General features: G+C 37.1%; 1 protein-coding gene across 2 annotated transcripts in view; it reads left to right on the top strand.

The window, feature by feature from the left end:
- Positions 1–17,940, top strand: part of PLXDC2 (plexin domain containing 2) — a 249,126-nt gene extending 231,186 nt beyond the window's left edge. For both annotated transcript variants that reach the window (XM_038128625.1, XM_038128626.1), the window contains exons 13-14: positions 506–666; positions 14,939–17,940. In XM_038128625.1, coding sequence (XP_037984553.1) covers positions 506–666; positions 14,939–15,055 — 278 coding nt within the window. In that variant the 3' untranslated portion in view covers positions 15,056–17,940. The remainder of the gene's footprint in view (positions 1–505; positions 667–14,938) is intronic.
- The last annotated feature ends 317 nt before the right edge of the window (positions 17,941–18,257 follow it).

The following is an 18,257-nucleotide window of genomic DNA, read 5'->3' as shown; positions in this document are numbered from 1 at the left end:
TTTTGGCTGCCTGATTCAGTTGCAAAGAGCAGTTCCAAATTCTTCTACAAGCTAATGAATAAAGCTTTCAGAATGTGTTTAATACCTAGACCTCATAAGGGTTTGTGGCATGTCTCAACTGGAATATTTCAAGAAAAATAAAATGTTCAAAATGTATTCAATTAGTACTTTTTTCTCTGTGGGACAATTGCAATAATTTTATAAGAAAAACAAAGTGAAATTTGTTATAAAGGCAGTTAGGGACTTCAGACTGTCCATTTTAAGTTCAAAAGAAAGGGTATTAATATCATTTGTTGAATTAGAATCAGTAAAACATTTGAAAGTCTCTTCATTAAGATTATGAGAGTAGCCAGTTGTAGAAAAGAGACTTCTAATATCTTTTTCCAACTTGGGCTGTAGAAAATCAGGTACATGTAACAAGAAAAAGGAAATGCTCAGTTGCCATCTGTGTAATGGAATGGGTAGGGCATAAGTTACTGTGCTAAGAAGGGTGCTCTGTGTGCAGCTTCAACAGATGACAGTGCGGCGGAGAAGAAAGGTGGAACACTTCATGCTGGGTTAATTGTCGGCATCCTCGTCCTGGTCCTCGTTGTGGCTGCAGCCATCCTCGTGACTGTCTACATGTATCATCACCCAACGTCAGCAGCTAGTCTCTTCTTTATAGAGGTAAGACAAGAGCAACATGCTGTGTCACTAGTCCTGTCTCTTGGCTAGGGTATTTGGAGACTCCAAAATAGATCTTTTAAAAATGTCTTCGTGTTCAGAGTGTAATCTTTGAAGAAAAGGAGCTCTCCTAGCAGGGGATATTGTTTTGCTCTTAGCATGTTTGTCACTCTGGTCCTTTAGCTACCATTGCTATTACTTTTTTTGTTTGTAGAAAGGACATATATCTAAGAGATATATGTCAAATATAACACTACTTCTATTTCCTGTCCTTCATTTTCCTCACAACAGCATTTTTCCATAACCTTTCCTGTGCACTGTCGCTTTATTTCAGGACATGTAATTTTTCTATAGTTTTCCTGTGGGGGGAGGAAAAAAGTATTCATTCTTAATTCTACAGAAGAACTGACTTCCAGTTCATTTTTAGCTGGAAATTCATATTAGCTGTTCCTTACACCATTTAAAGGAATCTTTTTACACTTTGTCTAGAGTGTGGAGAAGATTATTTTTGCCTAGTTTTTAACATCTGTAATTTCTTCTGCTCTTTCTATTAGTGTAGAGAGAAACAGACTCTTTTAGACCATGAGTCATCTTACCTATTTGAGACATCCCCTTTAGGATTAGATAAATTGACATTTTTCTCCCTCAAATACAGATAGCTACCTTAGGTGCAGATACCTACATTGCAGGCGCTGACATTTAGTCAGTTCAGTTCCGCTGTGGACAAAAATAGGAGAAAGGAAAATTCTCCATAGGCTTTTGTATCCACAAAAACCCATGAATACCTACACCTCCTTGTGGTTTCTTTTCTTTAACTCAGCAACATCCCTCTGCCTTGTGATAAACACAGATTTGCTGAACATGAAAGAAAGGGATGACTGTTCATAGCCCCCACTTGTGGTACTCCCTTCATATGAAGAGCCCAGACACTTACTATTGGACAACAGTGAAGATGCAAAACCACTGGAAATGTCACTAGGGACACACCTTAGGGATTGCTTAAGTAAAAGCCTGGCCCAGGAAGATATAGACATTTATTCTTAGTGACATCAATGAGAATTGAAGTGAGACATGAACATGAACAGAATGATTCATCTTTAACATCATATTATAATAAATATTCTTCTAAGATGGAATAGTAGCGACAGAAATCAGAATGAACTGTTTATCAGTATTCCAGTTCTAGTAATGTAACTGTGCTAACCATCAGGGAACAGAATCCATATAATAACACATAGTTTTCTCTCATGTTTATGCAGCATTTCAAGCCAGTTCACTGTTGATACAGACAAACAAAATTCCACTGAAGTCCTTGTATGAAAGAGACGGTTTTGTCCCTTTCTTTTTTTCACACACAGATTAAATTTATATGGATTGAATTTCTATTCTTTCACTCTACTAAAAGCAAGTTTCTTATCTGTCATAGTGTGATAGAAAAGGCTAAGCACTGCTTTTTAACAAGAGAATTCCAAATTACAATTCACATTTTTTGTTTGTTTGTTTATCTGTTTTAAACACAGTTAGGGCATGTTAATTTATTTCTTTCATTGATATTGTACTCATCATGCAAACAGAGGTGTCTTAATCAGTGTTGTTAAAATCATTCCACTGAATCTAATCTTTAGGTGCCATTAATCAATCTATTAATCTATTATTAGTCACAGCTAACATGTCTTTCAGCAAGCAATGTAGTCATTTAGAATAAATAGAAAACCCTAAACTTTCTGTATAAAATAAAGTAGAAATCAGTCAAAATAAAGTTTATGCAAAACAGGGTATAACCTACATTCTCTATTGGTTACTAGGATAACTGTGGTACTTGTGAAGGATCAGCATTAGCAAGAATTGTAAAAAGTACTAGTCATGAAGGGGTGGCCTTTCCCTGTGAGTGATGCAAACACTGATATAGTGGGGAAAATCACAAGGGATGAAATAGGGGATGACTGTACTTCAGAATGCTTTAAAACTTTAAAACTATTAAACTATATTTAAACTACAAAAAAAAACTATGAAACTATATTTCAACTTTAAAACTATTTTTGGTATCATAAGTCTAGAACAGAATAAGGTAATCCATTCTAGAAATCAAATTGCTTTAATAAGTTTAATAATTTGATTTTCAAAGAAAAAAGTCATTTGATCAATTAAAAGAATAATAAGTAGAATGTATTGTTCTTACATTCATCTGATCTATAGGATTTACATGGTTCCAATGCAAAGAAGAAAACATCTTCTCAAACTTGCCTTTTGAAAACGAAGCTCAAAAATAATCAGGAAAAACTGGTATAAATGGGCCAGTGTTACAAGAAATCATTCTTTATTGCTTTTTTGCAGTTGAAAAATATTTGAGTAAACTGTTACAGATAACATGATAGCCCACGCAGCACAGAAGACAAGCTGCATTATTTATGGAAAATGAATGAAATATGGATCTGATGTTACCATTCTAGGAAAAGGACTGAAGAGGATTGCCATGGGCTTGGTCAGGAAATAAGAACAAACACATAAATATTTCAGAAAATAATACTGTTTCTTATGAGTCTCTTGATTAATAAGCACATTGCACAGTTAAAACAAGATGTGACAGATGGACAGGCATCTCCCTCCTGCAGATGTCTAAAAAATTACAGGTACACTTTAGTCTGCCATCAAGTCTTCAAGTCAAATCAAGATCCACATCAGTTTATCTATCATTAGGAATTAATATAACTCTAAGACTGGCCAAAAGAAGGAACAGGAACCTGGTGCATTTATGTTTACTTTTAAAGAAGTTATTTTATTGAGGCATCATATAGACATTAAACATAGCACTCATTCAAAACTCTAATATAATTAATAGAGAAACTTATTTTTGTATCTAAGATACTGTCATTATTTCATAGCTAAAATGTCATTTTCAATCAGATTTTGTTGGGTTTTTTAGGTTAAGGGCTATGTAAGGAATTTTTAGCAGATTTGTTTTATAGTCATGAGTGGTTACTAAAGAACAATGCAACAAACTGATCCTGTATCTGAGGCTTTAAGTCTCTTTCTTCCTTGTGTTCTCTGCAGATATCACCCAATATTCACTTACGTCCTCGCTTAGGTTCTCACAAAGCTCATCTCAAATCCAACTTATGTTTGTCATGAAGTGAGCTCTCCCAGATAAGAATAAATACACCCAAACTTTGACTGTGCTGTTTACCCTTGCACTGATAAAGCCAATCTCTTGTGGCACCTCTGAACACCACTAAATGATATCCTGAGTGCAGGACAGTTGGTTTAAATAAACAATACAAAAAAATCCAAGAAAAATACCATTTATTACAAAAGGTATTAGAACATAGTAACATATTTGTCTTAGAACAAATTTGTCATAGTAACATATTAGTCTTAGAACATAGTAACATTATTGTATTACTTTTTTTTTTACCTTTTAAGTCTGAAGAAAATGCTTCCCTAGGGGTTTTTGTTCATGCCTGTTGAGCAGAACACACATGTGCAGCCCCACCAGGAATAAAGATAGCTATTTTGAATGAGGAGTGTGAGAAGTCTTAAATGCCAGTGCTATTCAATTTGCCTATGGTAGTGTGCAATTTTAAAACAATGCCATCAAAACAGTTCAATGCATTTTCAAAAATGTTCCACTTTTTGTTAAGTGTGTAGAAGACTCAAATCAAAATGCACTGTTTTCCTGTTTCTTCCAGCCTCTACACTGTTCAACATGTCTTTCAATGTTTAGGTTGGACATTTCTCTGGTGACCCAAAGACTGAACAAATTATCAGCTTTTAAAGTCAAGGGAGCTTCAGTCAAAGTTCCAATGACTGCAAGTTCTTCCTAAGAGCTAAGAGTAAATATTGACAAAAGATTAGCTTGCAGAGTGGCAGAAGAGATGTTCCATGCCTTAGTTTCCTATTATCATTAACCTTGCAGTATTTCCTCTCCAATGAATTTAATTTAGTTGCCAATGGTTTCCTCTCTTTGTAATGTAATCACATTACATACTCCTACCTTGAGGAATCCTGTGTCTCTATACTTTGAGCTGATTTGGACTGATTTTTTTGTAAAGTAGGATACATGTCGAATAATGCTGTTCATGATTTTCTTAGCAAAGTTTATGTCAGAAATCTAGCTATAACATATATCACTACACACTAGCTATAGCACAATTAAAAAGCAATTGATTAATTGATTTACTAATTTATGTAGTATACTTGTATTCAGCATGTGAGGTTTGCTGGCCAAGAAGCCAGTCATGATGTCCTGAATGTCATGGATTTCATACCTGTGATACAGATCACAACGTATGTGATCTAGAGGTCCAGAGCTCAATGTAAAGAGGAGTAAAGAAATTCCCAGCTGAGCCTGGGAATTTGCTGAAATTCCCAGCTGAGCCAGATGGATTTGCTCAGATTTCAATGAGCTGTGGACTAAATTGAAGCTTTAGTTTTATATGTTAATTCTTCCCTTATTTTTCCTCTTATGTTCTTTCTTTTTCCTGTATTTTTAATCTCTAATTATTTACATGTGTGCTTGAACTTGGGTGTTGAGAGCAATTAATGTCAAGGGAATATTTAGCAAATTGAAAAATGAGGTTTAAGTCTCACTACTTTTTATTCAGTTGTCTTTTGCATATTTGCACCCAGTTATCAGTGGACAGAAGGGTTGCAGGACACAAGAAGTTTAAACTTGCATACTTTGTGGTTTTCTTCCCTTCCTTCCTTATATTGTGATCCAAAGTCCTTTTGAGGCCTGAAATTTACCTCAGCTGTCATCACAGTGTTCTGCCATTGTAGATCAAAGGCAATATGAGCTGGGCGCAGTTGAGAAGTGAAACCTGATGGGATGGGTCCTGTGCCTGGAGTGCCCTGTTGGATGGTTACAGGCTCTTCAGGAGGGACAGGTGGGGCAGGAGAGGTGCAGGGGTGGCACTCTATGGAACAGAAGGGGTACAATGTATGGAGCTCACAGCTGCCAATGGCACAGGTGAGAGCCTCTGGATAAGAATCAAGGGACAAACAAATGATGCAGATGCCATTGTGGGAGTCCACTACAGACCTCCTGAACAGGACAATGATGAATTATTCTTTGAGGAACTAAGGAACTCTTCCAAGTCAACGGCCCTTGTCCCTGTTGGAGACTTCAACTTGCCAGAAATTAACTGGGAACATCACACAGCTGGTACAACCCAGGCCAGAAGATTCCTAAAAGCCTGAATGACAGCTTTATGGAACAGGCTTGGAAAGATGCCCTCCTTGACCTCCTGATTGTCAACAGGGTGGATCTTGTGAGCAAGTGGAGATTGGCAGCCGCCTTGGCCACAGTGACCACAAAGAGATTGAGTTTAAAATCTCTGTTAACAGAAGGAAAATTGCAAAAACCTTGACTCTGGACCTGAGGAGAGCAGACCTCAGACTGCTCAGGGAATTAGTGAGTAGGAGTCCTTGGGAAAAAAGCTTTTGCAGGTGCTGCAGTCCATCAGTGCTGGTCACTTTTTAAACATCACCTCCTAAGGGCACAGGAGCAGGAAATTCCCAAATGGTGGAAGTCAAGCAATTGAGGCAGAAGGCCATCTTGGTTGAACAGGAATCTTCCCTTAAAAATAAGGAAGATAAGGAAGATGTATGCGCAGTGGAAGCAAGGCCATGTGACATGGGAAAAACACAGAGCCTCTGCTGGCCACTATAGGGAGAAAATTCACATGGCCAAAGCTCAGCAGAGCAGAGCTGTGGGGGACAATGAAAAGATTTTTTTCAAGTATGTTAATATTAGGCAGTGTAAAAACAACGTTATCCCATTAGAGGGTGAGGATGAGGGACAGAGACAAGGCAGAGGTGTTTAACACATTCTTTGCCTCTGTCTTCAACAAGGATGGTGGACCAAGGGTGCCCCGAGCTGGAGGACCGTGACTGCAAGAATGGTCAACTCCCAGTCAACCCTGAAACTCTGCAGGATCTGCTGCTCTGGCTGGATCGCTATAAATCTACAGGGCCTGGTGGGATTCATTCAGGAATCCTCAAAGAGCTGGATGATGTTATTGCACAACCTCTCTCAATGATTTTTGAGCAGTCTTGGGAATATGGAGAAGTCCCAGGTGACTGGAAGATGGTGTAAGCTGTCTGAACTTTCAAGAAAGGCAAGAAGGAGGACCCCATAAACTACAGGCTTGTCAGTCTCACTTCAGTGCCTGGTAAAGTTATGGAGAAGATTATTCTGGCAGGTATGGAAAAACCTGAATAATAAAGACAACACAGTCATTGGTCACAGCCAGCACAACTTCATGAGAGGAAAGTCCTGCTTATCCAACCTGATTTCCTTTTGTGACAAGGTAACCCATGGGGTTGATCAAGGGTAGTCAGTTGATGTAATGAGATTTTTGGATTTCAGTAAAGCTTTCAGTGCTGTCTCTCTCAGTGTCCTTTGCACAAGATGTCCAGCTCACAGCTGGATAAACACATCATGTGATGGGTGAGCAGCTGGCTCATGGGTCAGGCACAAAGGGTTACAGAGAATGGGGTGACATCAGACTGGTGACCTGTCACTACTGGGGTTCCACAGGGCTCCATCCTTGGCCCTGTGCTCTTCCACAGCTTCATCAATGACTTGGACCAGGACTGGAAGGAACACTAAGCAAGTTCACAGATGATACAAAACTGGCAGTTGCTGTTCACTCCCTCAAAGGCAGAAAGGCCCTGCCAAGACCTCAACAAATCAGAGGGCTGGGCAATCAATTACCAACCATTGAAGCTCAACATGGGAAAGTGCTGGATTCTGCACCTGGGATGGAGCAACCATGGATGTACAGACAGACTGGAGAATGAGATGCTGGGAAGCAGTGCCATGGAAGGGAACGTGGGGGTCCTGGTCCATGGAAAGTTGGATATGAGCCAGCAGTGCCCTGGCAGCCAGAAGGGCCAGGAGCTGTCCCCCCCTGTCCTGGGGGACATCAGGCACAACATGGCCAGCAGGGCAAGGGAGGGGATTGTCAAGCTCTTCTCTGCTCTGGGGTGGCCTCACCTCAAGTGCTGGGGGCAGTTTTGGATGCCACAATGTAAGAATAATATTTATTATTAGAGTCCAAAAGAAGGCAACAAAGATGGTGGCTGAGGTCACTTGATCTGTTCAGCCTGGAGGAGACTGAGGGGAGACCTCATGGCAATCTACAAGTTCCTCATGAGGGGAAGAGGAGGGTCAGGCACTGATCTCATCTCTGTGGTGACCAGTGACAGGACTTGAGGGAATGGCCTGAGGTTGTGCCAGATGAGGTTTAGGTTGGAAAAGGTTCTTCACCCAGAGGGTGGTTGAGCCCTGGAACAGGTTCCCCAGGGCAGTAGTCACAGCACCAGCCTGACAGCCCCAGGAGCATTTGGCAATACTCACAGGCACAGAGTGGGACTCTTGGGGATGGTGCTGTGCAGCGCTGGGAGTTGGACTCAATGGCCCTTGTGGGTCCTTTCCAACTCAGCAGATTTTGTGATTCTGTGATATGACGGTAAGGAATGATACACTGGGATGTCTCTTCCCAGATGGACACAATGATACATTTGGCAAGCATGACTACAGGAGGCTTGACAAGAGATGAATAAAATTTTACTTTGGCGATTCTCTGGGGGCAAAGGATTTTAAGGAGTCTAAAATGACATTTCAAATTAGGACTTCTTGACCTCAGGCAAAAGATCCTTTCTCTTGTATTCACCTTATAGTTACAAAACTTATTAACATATGGGGACTCCAAAGCTGTAAGAATATTAATGAATTCAGAGATTATGTATTAGTGGCTGTGTATGTATTAATAGTAGTTAATATGTCACACACTGAAGAACAGTGTGGATGTTTGTGGTTAAAAATTAACATTCTTTTGAGTTAAGATCCTTTTTTGAAGGTCACACCTGCCTTCATATTCCCAGTCTCATTGGAGGGATGTCAGAGATTTATTTTGCTGATTCAGCTGCTTAGAAACATACATGTACACTTACATCACACACATCACATGCCTATGTCTTTTTTTTGTTGCTTGTTTTACTTCATCTTGGATGTCAAAGATGGATGATTTCAGGAATCTGTTTAAATGGCCACAGAGAGAGTTGAACGGGTGCTATTGAGCCAGGGAGTGACCATCAGGAAAAAGACAAGGAGGGAGGAAGAAACAGCTGCAGAGCTTCAGCAAATACATAATAGTGTGTGATGAGAGCATGGAGAATGCACCTTGAGTCCTCTTGATTCAACTTAAATTATGTCCTTGATTTAACTTAAATTATGTATTTGCTAGTAAATTAAATAAGGTTGTGACTGATTTTTAGCATAAAGACCTACCAGCATGAAAGGATCTGCATTCCTGTCATTTAACTCTGCCTCACTTCAAGCTGACAGTATGTAGACTCAGCATGAACTGAGGATGATTTCTAAATACTGAGCCCTAGCTGGGGTGGTCTGAGAAAGCACTAATTATTGGGAGGTTTTTTAATGATGGGCTGTATAGGGGATTCTATCTAAAAACATTCACTGACACACACATCTAGCAGCAGATTTTCTTCAGATTTTGATCTTCTGCTCGTCCCCCTATCTGCTTAGCGGAAGGAAATAATATGAGAAAATAGTTTAAATGCTGGGGTTCTTGATATTTCAGGACTCAGGAAATAAATGGACATTTCTGGGTCACCATTTTACTTCTCTGCTTGTAACAGCACACCGCAAATAAGAGCCAGATTTAACATCCAGCCATGTTTTCCATGTACCATTTCTAGGTTTCTGTATTAATGTCAAAAATGCAGTGTATGTCTTCAAACAAACAAGAAGGAAAGAGGAGGCAGATTTAAAAAAAAATAAGGGTTTTTTTGTAAAAATAATGAGATCATCAGCTGTCTAAGCCAGCTGATAGAGCTCACACAGCTTTGCTGTTTTCTTCTGGGATATGGCCCATTGTTTTTTATAGGAGATTATGCTTTTAGTTTGAAATAGGCTTAACATGGTCATCAAGTAGTTTTTGTCCAGATGTTCAGGCTGAATTGCATTTCATGAAGATGATGATTAAAAAGAAGAGAACAGGTATCATTTTCCTTCTCTTATTTTGAAGTCCTGGCATTTGGAGTATTGTCACTGATCTCACTGTCATTACCTAGTACTGATAGTAAAGTTATTTTTCCAAAGCTTATCCAGCTCAGCAGGAACCAGCAGTTCAGCAAGGGAAACCTAAATCGACCACAAGGGAGAAGCACTAAAATAAATAATCAACACTGACAATGAAAGTCAAAGGTGTAGAGGAAGGAGGCATTCTGTTTCTCATCCTTCAGCAGGCAGCTCCTCAGACGAACATAAGACTGCAAAAAATGTTATAGAAAGATGGTTTAAATCACAAAAAAATATGTTAAACAAGTACTTCTATCAAAAAGAAAAATAAATTAAGCCTGTAAATGACTCTACTAAATCTTTAGTCTGAAGCAATCCTTATTTGAGAACAGTTTCTTCAAAATATGAATTTAACATGGTGTCAGGCAATTGTTCTTTTCTTATTCCTAGGAATATATATCATAGGTATAGTTTCAGATATTTGCAGCCTCATCCACTTCTGACTGTGATTTGTCAAATAAATTGGGTGTTTCTAGGGGATATTAAAGACTAATGTACCAATTTCAGGTAACTTTGAGCACAAAAGTAAATGTTATGGTCAAGGTAATTGGTAACAGAAAGATCTTTACTTCTCACAAGAAACCAAAGCCCTGACTACTGAGGCAGATAAACACTGGACAAATACTTGGACTAATGAGTCTTGAATAGTATCACATTAACATTTAGTCATTTAGTCAGACCTAACTATAGTTTTGTTCCCTTTTTCTTAATCTATTTTAGTAAGTCATAAGTTTTTCTGAAGTTTTGGCAATAAATCCAGAATTTTGATAAGTCCAGATTTGCATGTTTCCGTATCATCAGAGTTAAATAGGCCTTCTTGACAAAGTGGTTAAAGAGTACAGCTTTTAAATAGATTTAAATGTGCCTATACTCCTGAATGAGACAAAGAATTTGACATCAGTGGAAATGTAAGATGCAGCCCCTCAGTAGACACAGTGAACCACTCCGCTGGAAGTTTGAAAGATTGAAATATAGAAAAAATCAATACATAGAGGAGACAAAGTTGTGCCTGAGCACTCAAGTCTAAAAGGTACTCAATAACTTCAGCTTTTGTGTAGTTTAGTGGTAAATCAAGTTTACTAGGGAGCTCTGGAGAGTCAAGGCTTTGAAAGATTGACCTTCTCATGTTATGTCAAGCATTTATACTCAGTATACTCAGTATTTATACTCAGTAAATTCAGTTTTAAAAAGAGTGTGCATGTCTTGATGAAATCCACAGTTCAAGTTTAGTGATGAATAGGAATGAAGAGCTGATGCATGCACAAGCATTCTGGGATTTTATGCTGGTTGAAACATTCAAAGAAACTTTTGATAGGGTTTAGGAATCTTTCAGAGCAAAATGTGTGTGGCAGGGTTCAGGAGATGACAGAAGGGCAAATATTTCATTACTGTTTTCCTTCACTGTTCTTCTGACATTGCAGATCTGTACAGAATTGTTTTCATTCAATTTTTGTGTACTCAGGGAAATATAGACTAAGGATGGGATGGTGATAATAAAAGCTAGGATGTAAAAATATCAAATATGTAATACCAGTTGCCAAGTTTTTTTGGTCCATTACTAGTAGAAGCTTGTCTTCACACAGATGTATGAAAGGAAATGTAAAAGCTTAAAATTGCTGCAGCTAACAAAATATACATTATTACAATTGCTTTTGATAAATTACCATCTCAGAAGAAGTGTTAAATTGCATAAATTTTAGAAATAATGTCAGCACCAAAAATTCTCAGAAGCAGGGCATCAATCTTCAGATACCAGTAATTCAACACAACTATACACAACTGTCCATCCTCCTATAACTGATCTTCTAATACTGGTTACTGTTCAGCAGGAAATAAGATGGTCTAGAGCTAGCAACCTTAAAAAAAATCATGTAACACTAGAAAACATGTTCAGATCATAACAACTGTTTTATTTATACTATATTCAATTAACTGCCCTCAGATATGTATCAAACCCTTTTTTTAACATGTCTGAGATCATATGTTTTTCATGGATGAGTAAGGACCTATAAGACTCAAAAATCCCTGATATTGAAAGATGTCAAAAGAAGAAAGTGATCAAAAGAAGAATACACTTGAAGATCTTTCCTTGCAATCAGAGTGGGAAGTTACTTCAGTCTCTACCCTTTCATTTTATAGGTGGAATCCTCTCTGGTTTTCCCTCAGAAGTAAGAAAAATTGTATAAATTCTGTCTCTTCTGCATGATGGATATAAATATACTTATTTTAGTCTTTGTATTGCAGCAGGAAATCAAACATCCTGCACAGCCACCAGCAATGGTGTAGACAGACATTATGTAGGAAAATGAAAGGTAGACCTCAATTTCCATGGATTATCCAACTGCTGGATTTTTTTTTTCCTTTTATCTTACTGATCTTCAATAGGAACTAACTTTTTAATGTATATCATTAAGTATTTTCCTGCATCTCAACATATTTCTTTTGCATCCTGGTCGTGTAGGGTCACAAGTGCTTTTCTCTCAACTTCGTTGCTTAAAATAGCAAACTCAAGGAAGTTTCAAAAAAATTTAAAAAAAAAAAACTAGTCTTGTTTTCCTGCTTTGTAATACCCTGAAAGGAAGAAGGCGTTTCAACTCTCTCACAGCTCAGAGGATTTCCTTTAAGTGTTCTGATTCCAGATGAAGAAACTTTTTTTCTGCTAAAATTGGGAATTAGTTAATTAAGTACCCAGCTTGCTTTCTCCCTGCTTGGTTTGGGTTTGGTGGGGTTTTTTGGTGTCTTTGGTTTGGTTGGTTTGTTTGGGGGTAGGGTTTTTTCTGTTCTTTAAATAGTCTTCACAGAGAAAAAAGGAATGCATTAAGTATTTCCTGAGCTGCTTCAGTAAATGAAGGAACTTTATATCTCCCAGTATCTATTCAGTTAGTTTTTCTTCAATTAAAGTTGAAATATTTTTACAGCTTTCAAGGGGTTACATAAGGCAATGAATTTATAGTTTGTCAGTGCTCTTTTTAAAACTGTCAACATGCACATAATGAAGCTGAAGTTAAACAATCATAATAAATGTAGAATCTCACCTCAGACGTGACAAGAAACCACAGAAAACTGTAATTGCAATATTAGAAGATGACCTTCAAGTCTTTTGCTTTATTTCTGGAAAAACAACTCATATTTATGTCTTATGGCTTGTATCATAAAAACTAATACACATCTGTTCCATAACTAATCATCTGGAAAGGCCATTAAAAAGAGTGTTACAAAATGGTAAATTTAGCGTCTATCATCAATGTAGCAATGAAGTAGTAACTAATCATTGGTACACCTTAAGATTAAATTAGGAAGCAACTTAGTGTATTAAAACCCAGCTCATCCTTATGTGTCACCATTTGGTACCATGTCTAGTTATTCTTTCCTGCTAGTTTCCCAGTGGTTTTTCCTTTTCCCTTTTCATTAGAGACCTCTCCATCAAATTCCTTTCTCATTTGTACCAGTGTAAATCTGAAATAAACCCTTTACATTTAATTGCATTATTCTTGATTTACTTTAGTGAGACTGAGAACAGAATATGACCCTTTTTCTTTAGCAGTAACCAAACTGTCCTTCTTAATTTTGAAAACACACAGAATCAAGCTTGGGTAGAAAAAAACTCTCCAAAGTTTAAATAGACTAAGTTTTCTTGTTAGGAAGAGACATCCATTAAAGAAGACAGTGTTCTGCCTTCCTATTTTGTAGGAAGGTGCTGCACTGAAAAGTCTGGTATTTTAAATTACCTGCCAAACAGAATTTAGCTCTGAATGCCTCAAAAGTAACCTGATCCTGCAATGGGAGGAAAAGGAAGCAGTTGCTTTTATGAGGTATCATCCTGAAAATGGTCACTGAGGAAGACTTTGTGCTGAACCTGCAGTCAGCTGTGTGGTTTGTTGGGAACAAGGTCCAGTGACACCTCAAGATTTCTTTAGTAAGTCCTGCCCAACAGCACCATGAGTCCCAGCAAAACATCATGGCTGTGGCTGTGCTATGGCCACCAAAACACCCCTCAGCAGCATGAAGTCTCCTTTGTGATTGAAAAGAAATAAAAATTGGGTATTATAGGGACAGAAAATCAAATGCAATGTTTATATTCAGAATAAAGATCGTAAAGTGAAATTATTTAGCTTTTGAGCTGTCAATGAAAATATAGGCTGTAACTTGTTTTCATTGATTCTCCTCTCATTTTCCTGCAATGTTTCTATATAAGTTGCTGAATTTCTAGCCCTCCTTCCAAGCAGATTATAACTCTTGTTAGTAAAGAGAAATAAAGCAGTATATTTGGCAGATAAAATTTTCAATAGGGAAAAATCTTTTTGAGAAAGATTTCCCTTCTCACTGATTAAATGTAGGAGTTTCCCTATTTTCAGAAAGCTATTGCCTTTGACATAATCTCAGAGTGGTCACTGAAAATCTGAGCTTTACCTGACATTAATTCCTTTGAAAATAGAGATTGTTTAAAGCACTTTTCCTCCCTAGAGATATCATAATAATACAGGAATTGTTTCATCTGCCCTAGAAAATAACTGTTTATTTTCTCTGTTTATTAGCTGTTTTAAAAGCAGGCACCCAAGATCCTAGTGGAAACTGGTTAGGGCTTCTTAAGGCTCTTGTATCCAAAGTTCTTAAGAGTTTAATAAAAATGTTGCTCTATTTGAACCATCAAAGTAAACTACTCAAGTAGAAATTATGGCACTTGAAATAGGAAGCCATTATTTTGAGAGTCCTGCATAAGCGTGCCAGAATTTTATCCTAAATAATTTTTTAATTAAAGTTCCTGTCAACCCTGACATGTATTTTCCCATGGCATATAGTGAAAAATTCCTATGCAGAACTAGGAAGGAAGAGCATTGAATAGATCCTCTAGAGGTTAGTGGAGCATCAGTTCTTTATGTGACAAATCCAATAATCAACCATTTTAGACAGGAGCTACTTCATCCTCTTCATTGCTAAGGGTAGTGGTAATTGTTTATGTGTTTAAGAACAGTCATCCTCCATAAATTTAAAAAGAGGTAATAATTCCTCTGACTTTTGCTGCTGCTGAACTGTGCCTTTCTATTCCTGTAACAACTACAGGGAATGTGGTTTATATGAGGTCAAAATTGCAGGATATTGTTAGATCTTTTTATTAACAATTTATTGTAGTACCCTTCATAAAAGTTTCTTTTTTTATTGCTGTTGTAGCGACGTCCAAGCAGATGGCCAGCAATGAAATTCAGAAGAGGATCTGGACATCCTGCCTATGCTGAGGTGGAACCAGTGGGAGAAAAAGAAGGGTTCATCGTATCAGAGCAGTGCTAAAATTTCTGGGACAGAACACCAGTACTGGCCTACAGGTGTAAGACATTTATTTTGCCTCTCTTTAAAGAAAAGGAGCCCTAAGCTGCTGTAGCCTGATAGAAAGAAGATTCTGGATATACTTTGTCCAAGAAGAAAAACTATCTAAGATACCAGATTACTACTGCATAGTAGTTTTTGTTAGTGGACTGAGACACAATGGTTCATGCAGAACACTTGTCAGTGGACACCTACAGTATCAGAACCATGGCACAAGTGCCATGTTATTTGCTTTAGGTGTGGGGATGCACAGTAATCAGAAATATAATAAAGCTTTGGTGCGCAAGGGTGTTGCCCTTTGGTTCAAGTCTTCTTCTCTGTTATTGCAAAGACTGAGGAAAAAACCTGTACCATTTCAGTGCAAAGGGCATTGATCACAGTGTGATTGAGAAAAGTATCTTAAGACAGGTAAAGAAGAAGAAAAGGAATTTTCCAACATTTATATAAGCAGATGTGAAATACAAATACACTTTTCAAATCGACCTGCCAACCTGAGTGAGTCACAATGTAAATGCTTTCCAGGAATAATACAGTGTTTCTTGTACGTTGCTGATTACTAAGCTGCTCAACAACTCATGATACACAGATTGGTAAAAACTGAAGACAACAGAGAATTTTCATGATGGTGGAATTATTTCATGGAAGTTCACAATGATGTTTGGCTGATTTTCGATTTCAGTGTTCCCTAAAAATTGAATTATCAGATTTGTATTAAGGTGTATTTTTCATTTCTCAGCAGTAGGTTGAAATAAAAGCAACAGATCCTTTTAGCTGCCAGAGAGCTTATGGAGCATTTCTTAGGCAACGGGGTAAGAAAAATAAGATTCAAAATAAATGGGTTTCTATTCTTTGCCATTTCATTGTGAGTCCTTACTGAGAAGCACCATAGACTTCAATGCACCCCTTCCAGAGATTCAGATACAAGTGTTACTGAACCCTGCTGATTCATACAGTGGTTTTGTTTAATGCACATAGTAGTTGCATAAATATATATATAAATATATTTTTTTTTATAGCTAACACAAGGCGGGTTCTTGTGACTGTTAAGACTGCATTTTTGTCATCCAGACAAAGGAAATGAATTGCATTACTGCATATTTCCACTGAGTTGTAAAATAATCCTTAATATTAGAATATTTTTATGTTGTGTAGGGAAGGTGGTTCATGTAGTTGCAGTCCATAAACTTTCTGCCTATTGGAACCATTCTTTCTGTAAAATTGACTCTTTCCCTCCCTGCACAGGGAAAGACAACACTATAAATTCACACCATCAAAAACAGTTACTCCTTTCAGGGAAGGGGTTAATATACATGAGCTTCCCTGAGGAGTAGAAATCTAAATGCTTTGATGATCTGGGCCTGAGGTATTGAAATATAAAATTCAGGTACTGCATGTATGTTTCATAGCAGTCATTTACTATCAATTTTTTTACATACTGTTCAAGGCACTTGAATGATTTTTAAGTGAGGTAGACAACATTTGTGATTTTGGATTTTGAGCCGTTTAAAAAAGTTGTAGATGCCACCTTAATAGTACAGTTACTTACATTTCTTGATGCTTGTGTGACCTAAATTTGATTACTTAATGCTGTTAAAAAAAAAAAAAAAGCAAACATTATTTTTGTTATTTTCTTCAGTAAATACTACAATACTGTATTTTCTGTATTCTTTTGTTTTGGGTAACACATTTTTATTTTCATCTGGTTTGAATCATCTAGCATGAGATTGAAACTGTGCAAAAACTAACTGATATTAATCTGAAGGTACTAACAAACGTATTGTTTCAAAGCCTGGTTAAAAACCTGTTGCAAGTAGTCATTTCCATTTGTGTGGGTCTGCTGAGCCCTTTTTCTAATAGGCTGGGTTTAAATTGCAGGCTTTTAATTCTGATAGCAATAACCAAATGTATGCACATATATATGGTGACACTCATTTTTATTAAATAAAACGGTATCAGTGCACATCATGTAGGAACGTATTTGGTGTGCAATAATTATCATCAGTTATTCTGGGAATCTTGGAAGTCATCAGCTGGGGTTCATTCTAAAAGAAGCAATTGTAGAGCTTCAGGAATCCTGTTTGAAATAATTTTTATTTCAGAGAACATCTTTGCAAATTATATTAGGAATTTGCAAAAATTTACATTGTACTGTAATAAGTTCAAAGGATATTTCATATAAGTAAAGAAGATTTATATTATTATGGGTTTACAGGTCTGCTCTTCATCTGATTCACTCCTGTTTTTACCCAGGTATGTAATACATGTCATGCAATGGAGCTGACAGAGTATTTGTGATTTGATTAGACAAATATATCAAATATATCAAATTTATATCAAATATATCAAATTTTAAAATCTGATGTTTTGATTACTTTTGGTTTAAGGCCCCTTCACAGCTGAAGGATGTTTGTTAGTATTTGCAGACTAACTTACATGTTATACTACTTCATAAAATAATAGCAACCATTTTTTTCATTTTTGTCCCCCTCATGTACTTAGGTGGGAGATTTCACTGGTCTGCAGGGAGCATCATAGAATACTTCTTCAGGTTTTTGCCATGATGTTTTATGCTGTGGATTATAACATGAGGAGTTGCTGGGTTTATTTAATGAGATTGATGGGCATATGCTTATGTCTGATAAGAACTGCTACCTGATGAGAAAACCTCCTGCATACTAATGGATGTATAGTGTCTCATTGGTGTCTGCTTTGATATAATCTGTGGTTTGTTCTATTTATCCCAGTAGGCAAAAGTTAATTAAGTAATCTGTTGCTGTTTTGTAATTCCATCTGGTTTTCTAATTTTTTAATAATTAAAATTGCCACATTAAAAATTATACAAACATTAATCTAGAGGTCTGATACAATATTGAGATTGACTGAGAATTCTATTCTTATATTTTCATAAAGCAGCAGGTATAATTGACCCAGACAAAAAAAAAGTCATATAGGCCTCTCTCAGAAATCCAGCTGAAATGTTTTTCAACAATTCATAAATTTTCATCCAAGTGTCTGAAACAGTGGTTTCACTAGCATTCCCAGTGGTCCTTCATTTGAATCTTACTCAGAAAAATGCTTGTTTACAGAGTAATTTATCCCAAAAGTCATTTTAACTCTTAAACTTCCCTATAAATTTATTCATTTAATACTATTCAATTATTGTAAG

This window comes from Motacilla alba, chromosome 2 (genome assembly GCF_015832195.1).
Source record: "Motacilla alba alba isolate MOTALB_02 chromosome 2, Motacilla_alba_V1.0_pri, whole genome shotgun sequence".
Taxonomy (NCBI): Eukaryota; Metazoa; Chordata; class Aves; order Passeriformes; family Motacillidae; genus Motacilla; species Motacilla alba.
This window is presented reverse-complemented; position numbering and strand designations above follow the sequence as displayed.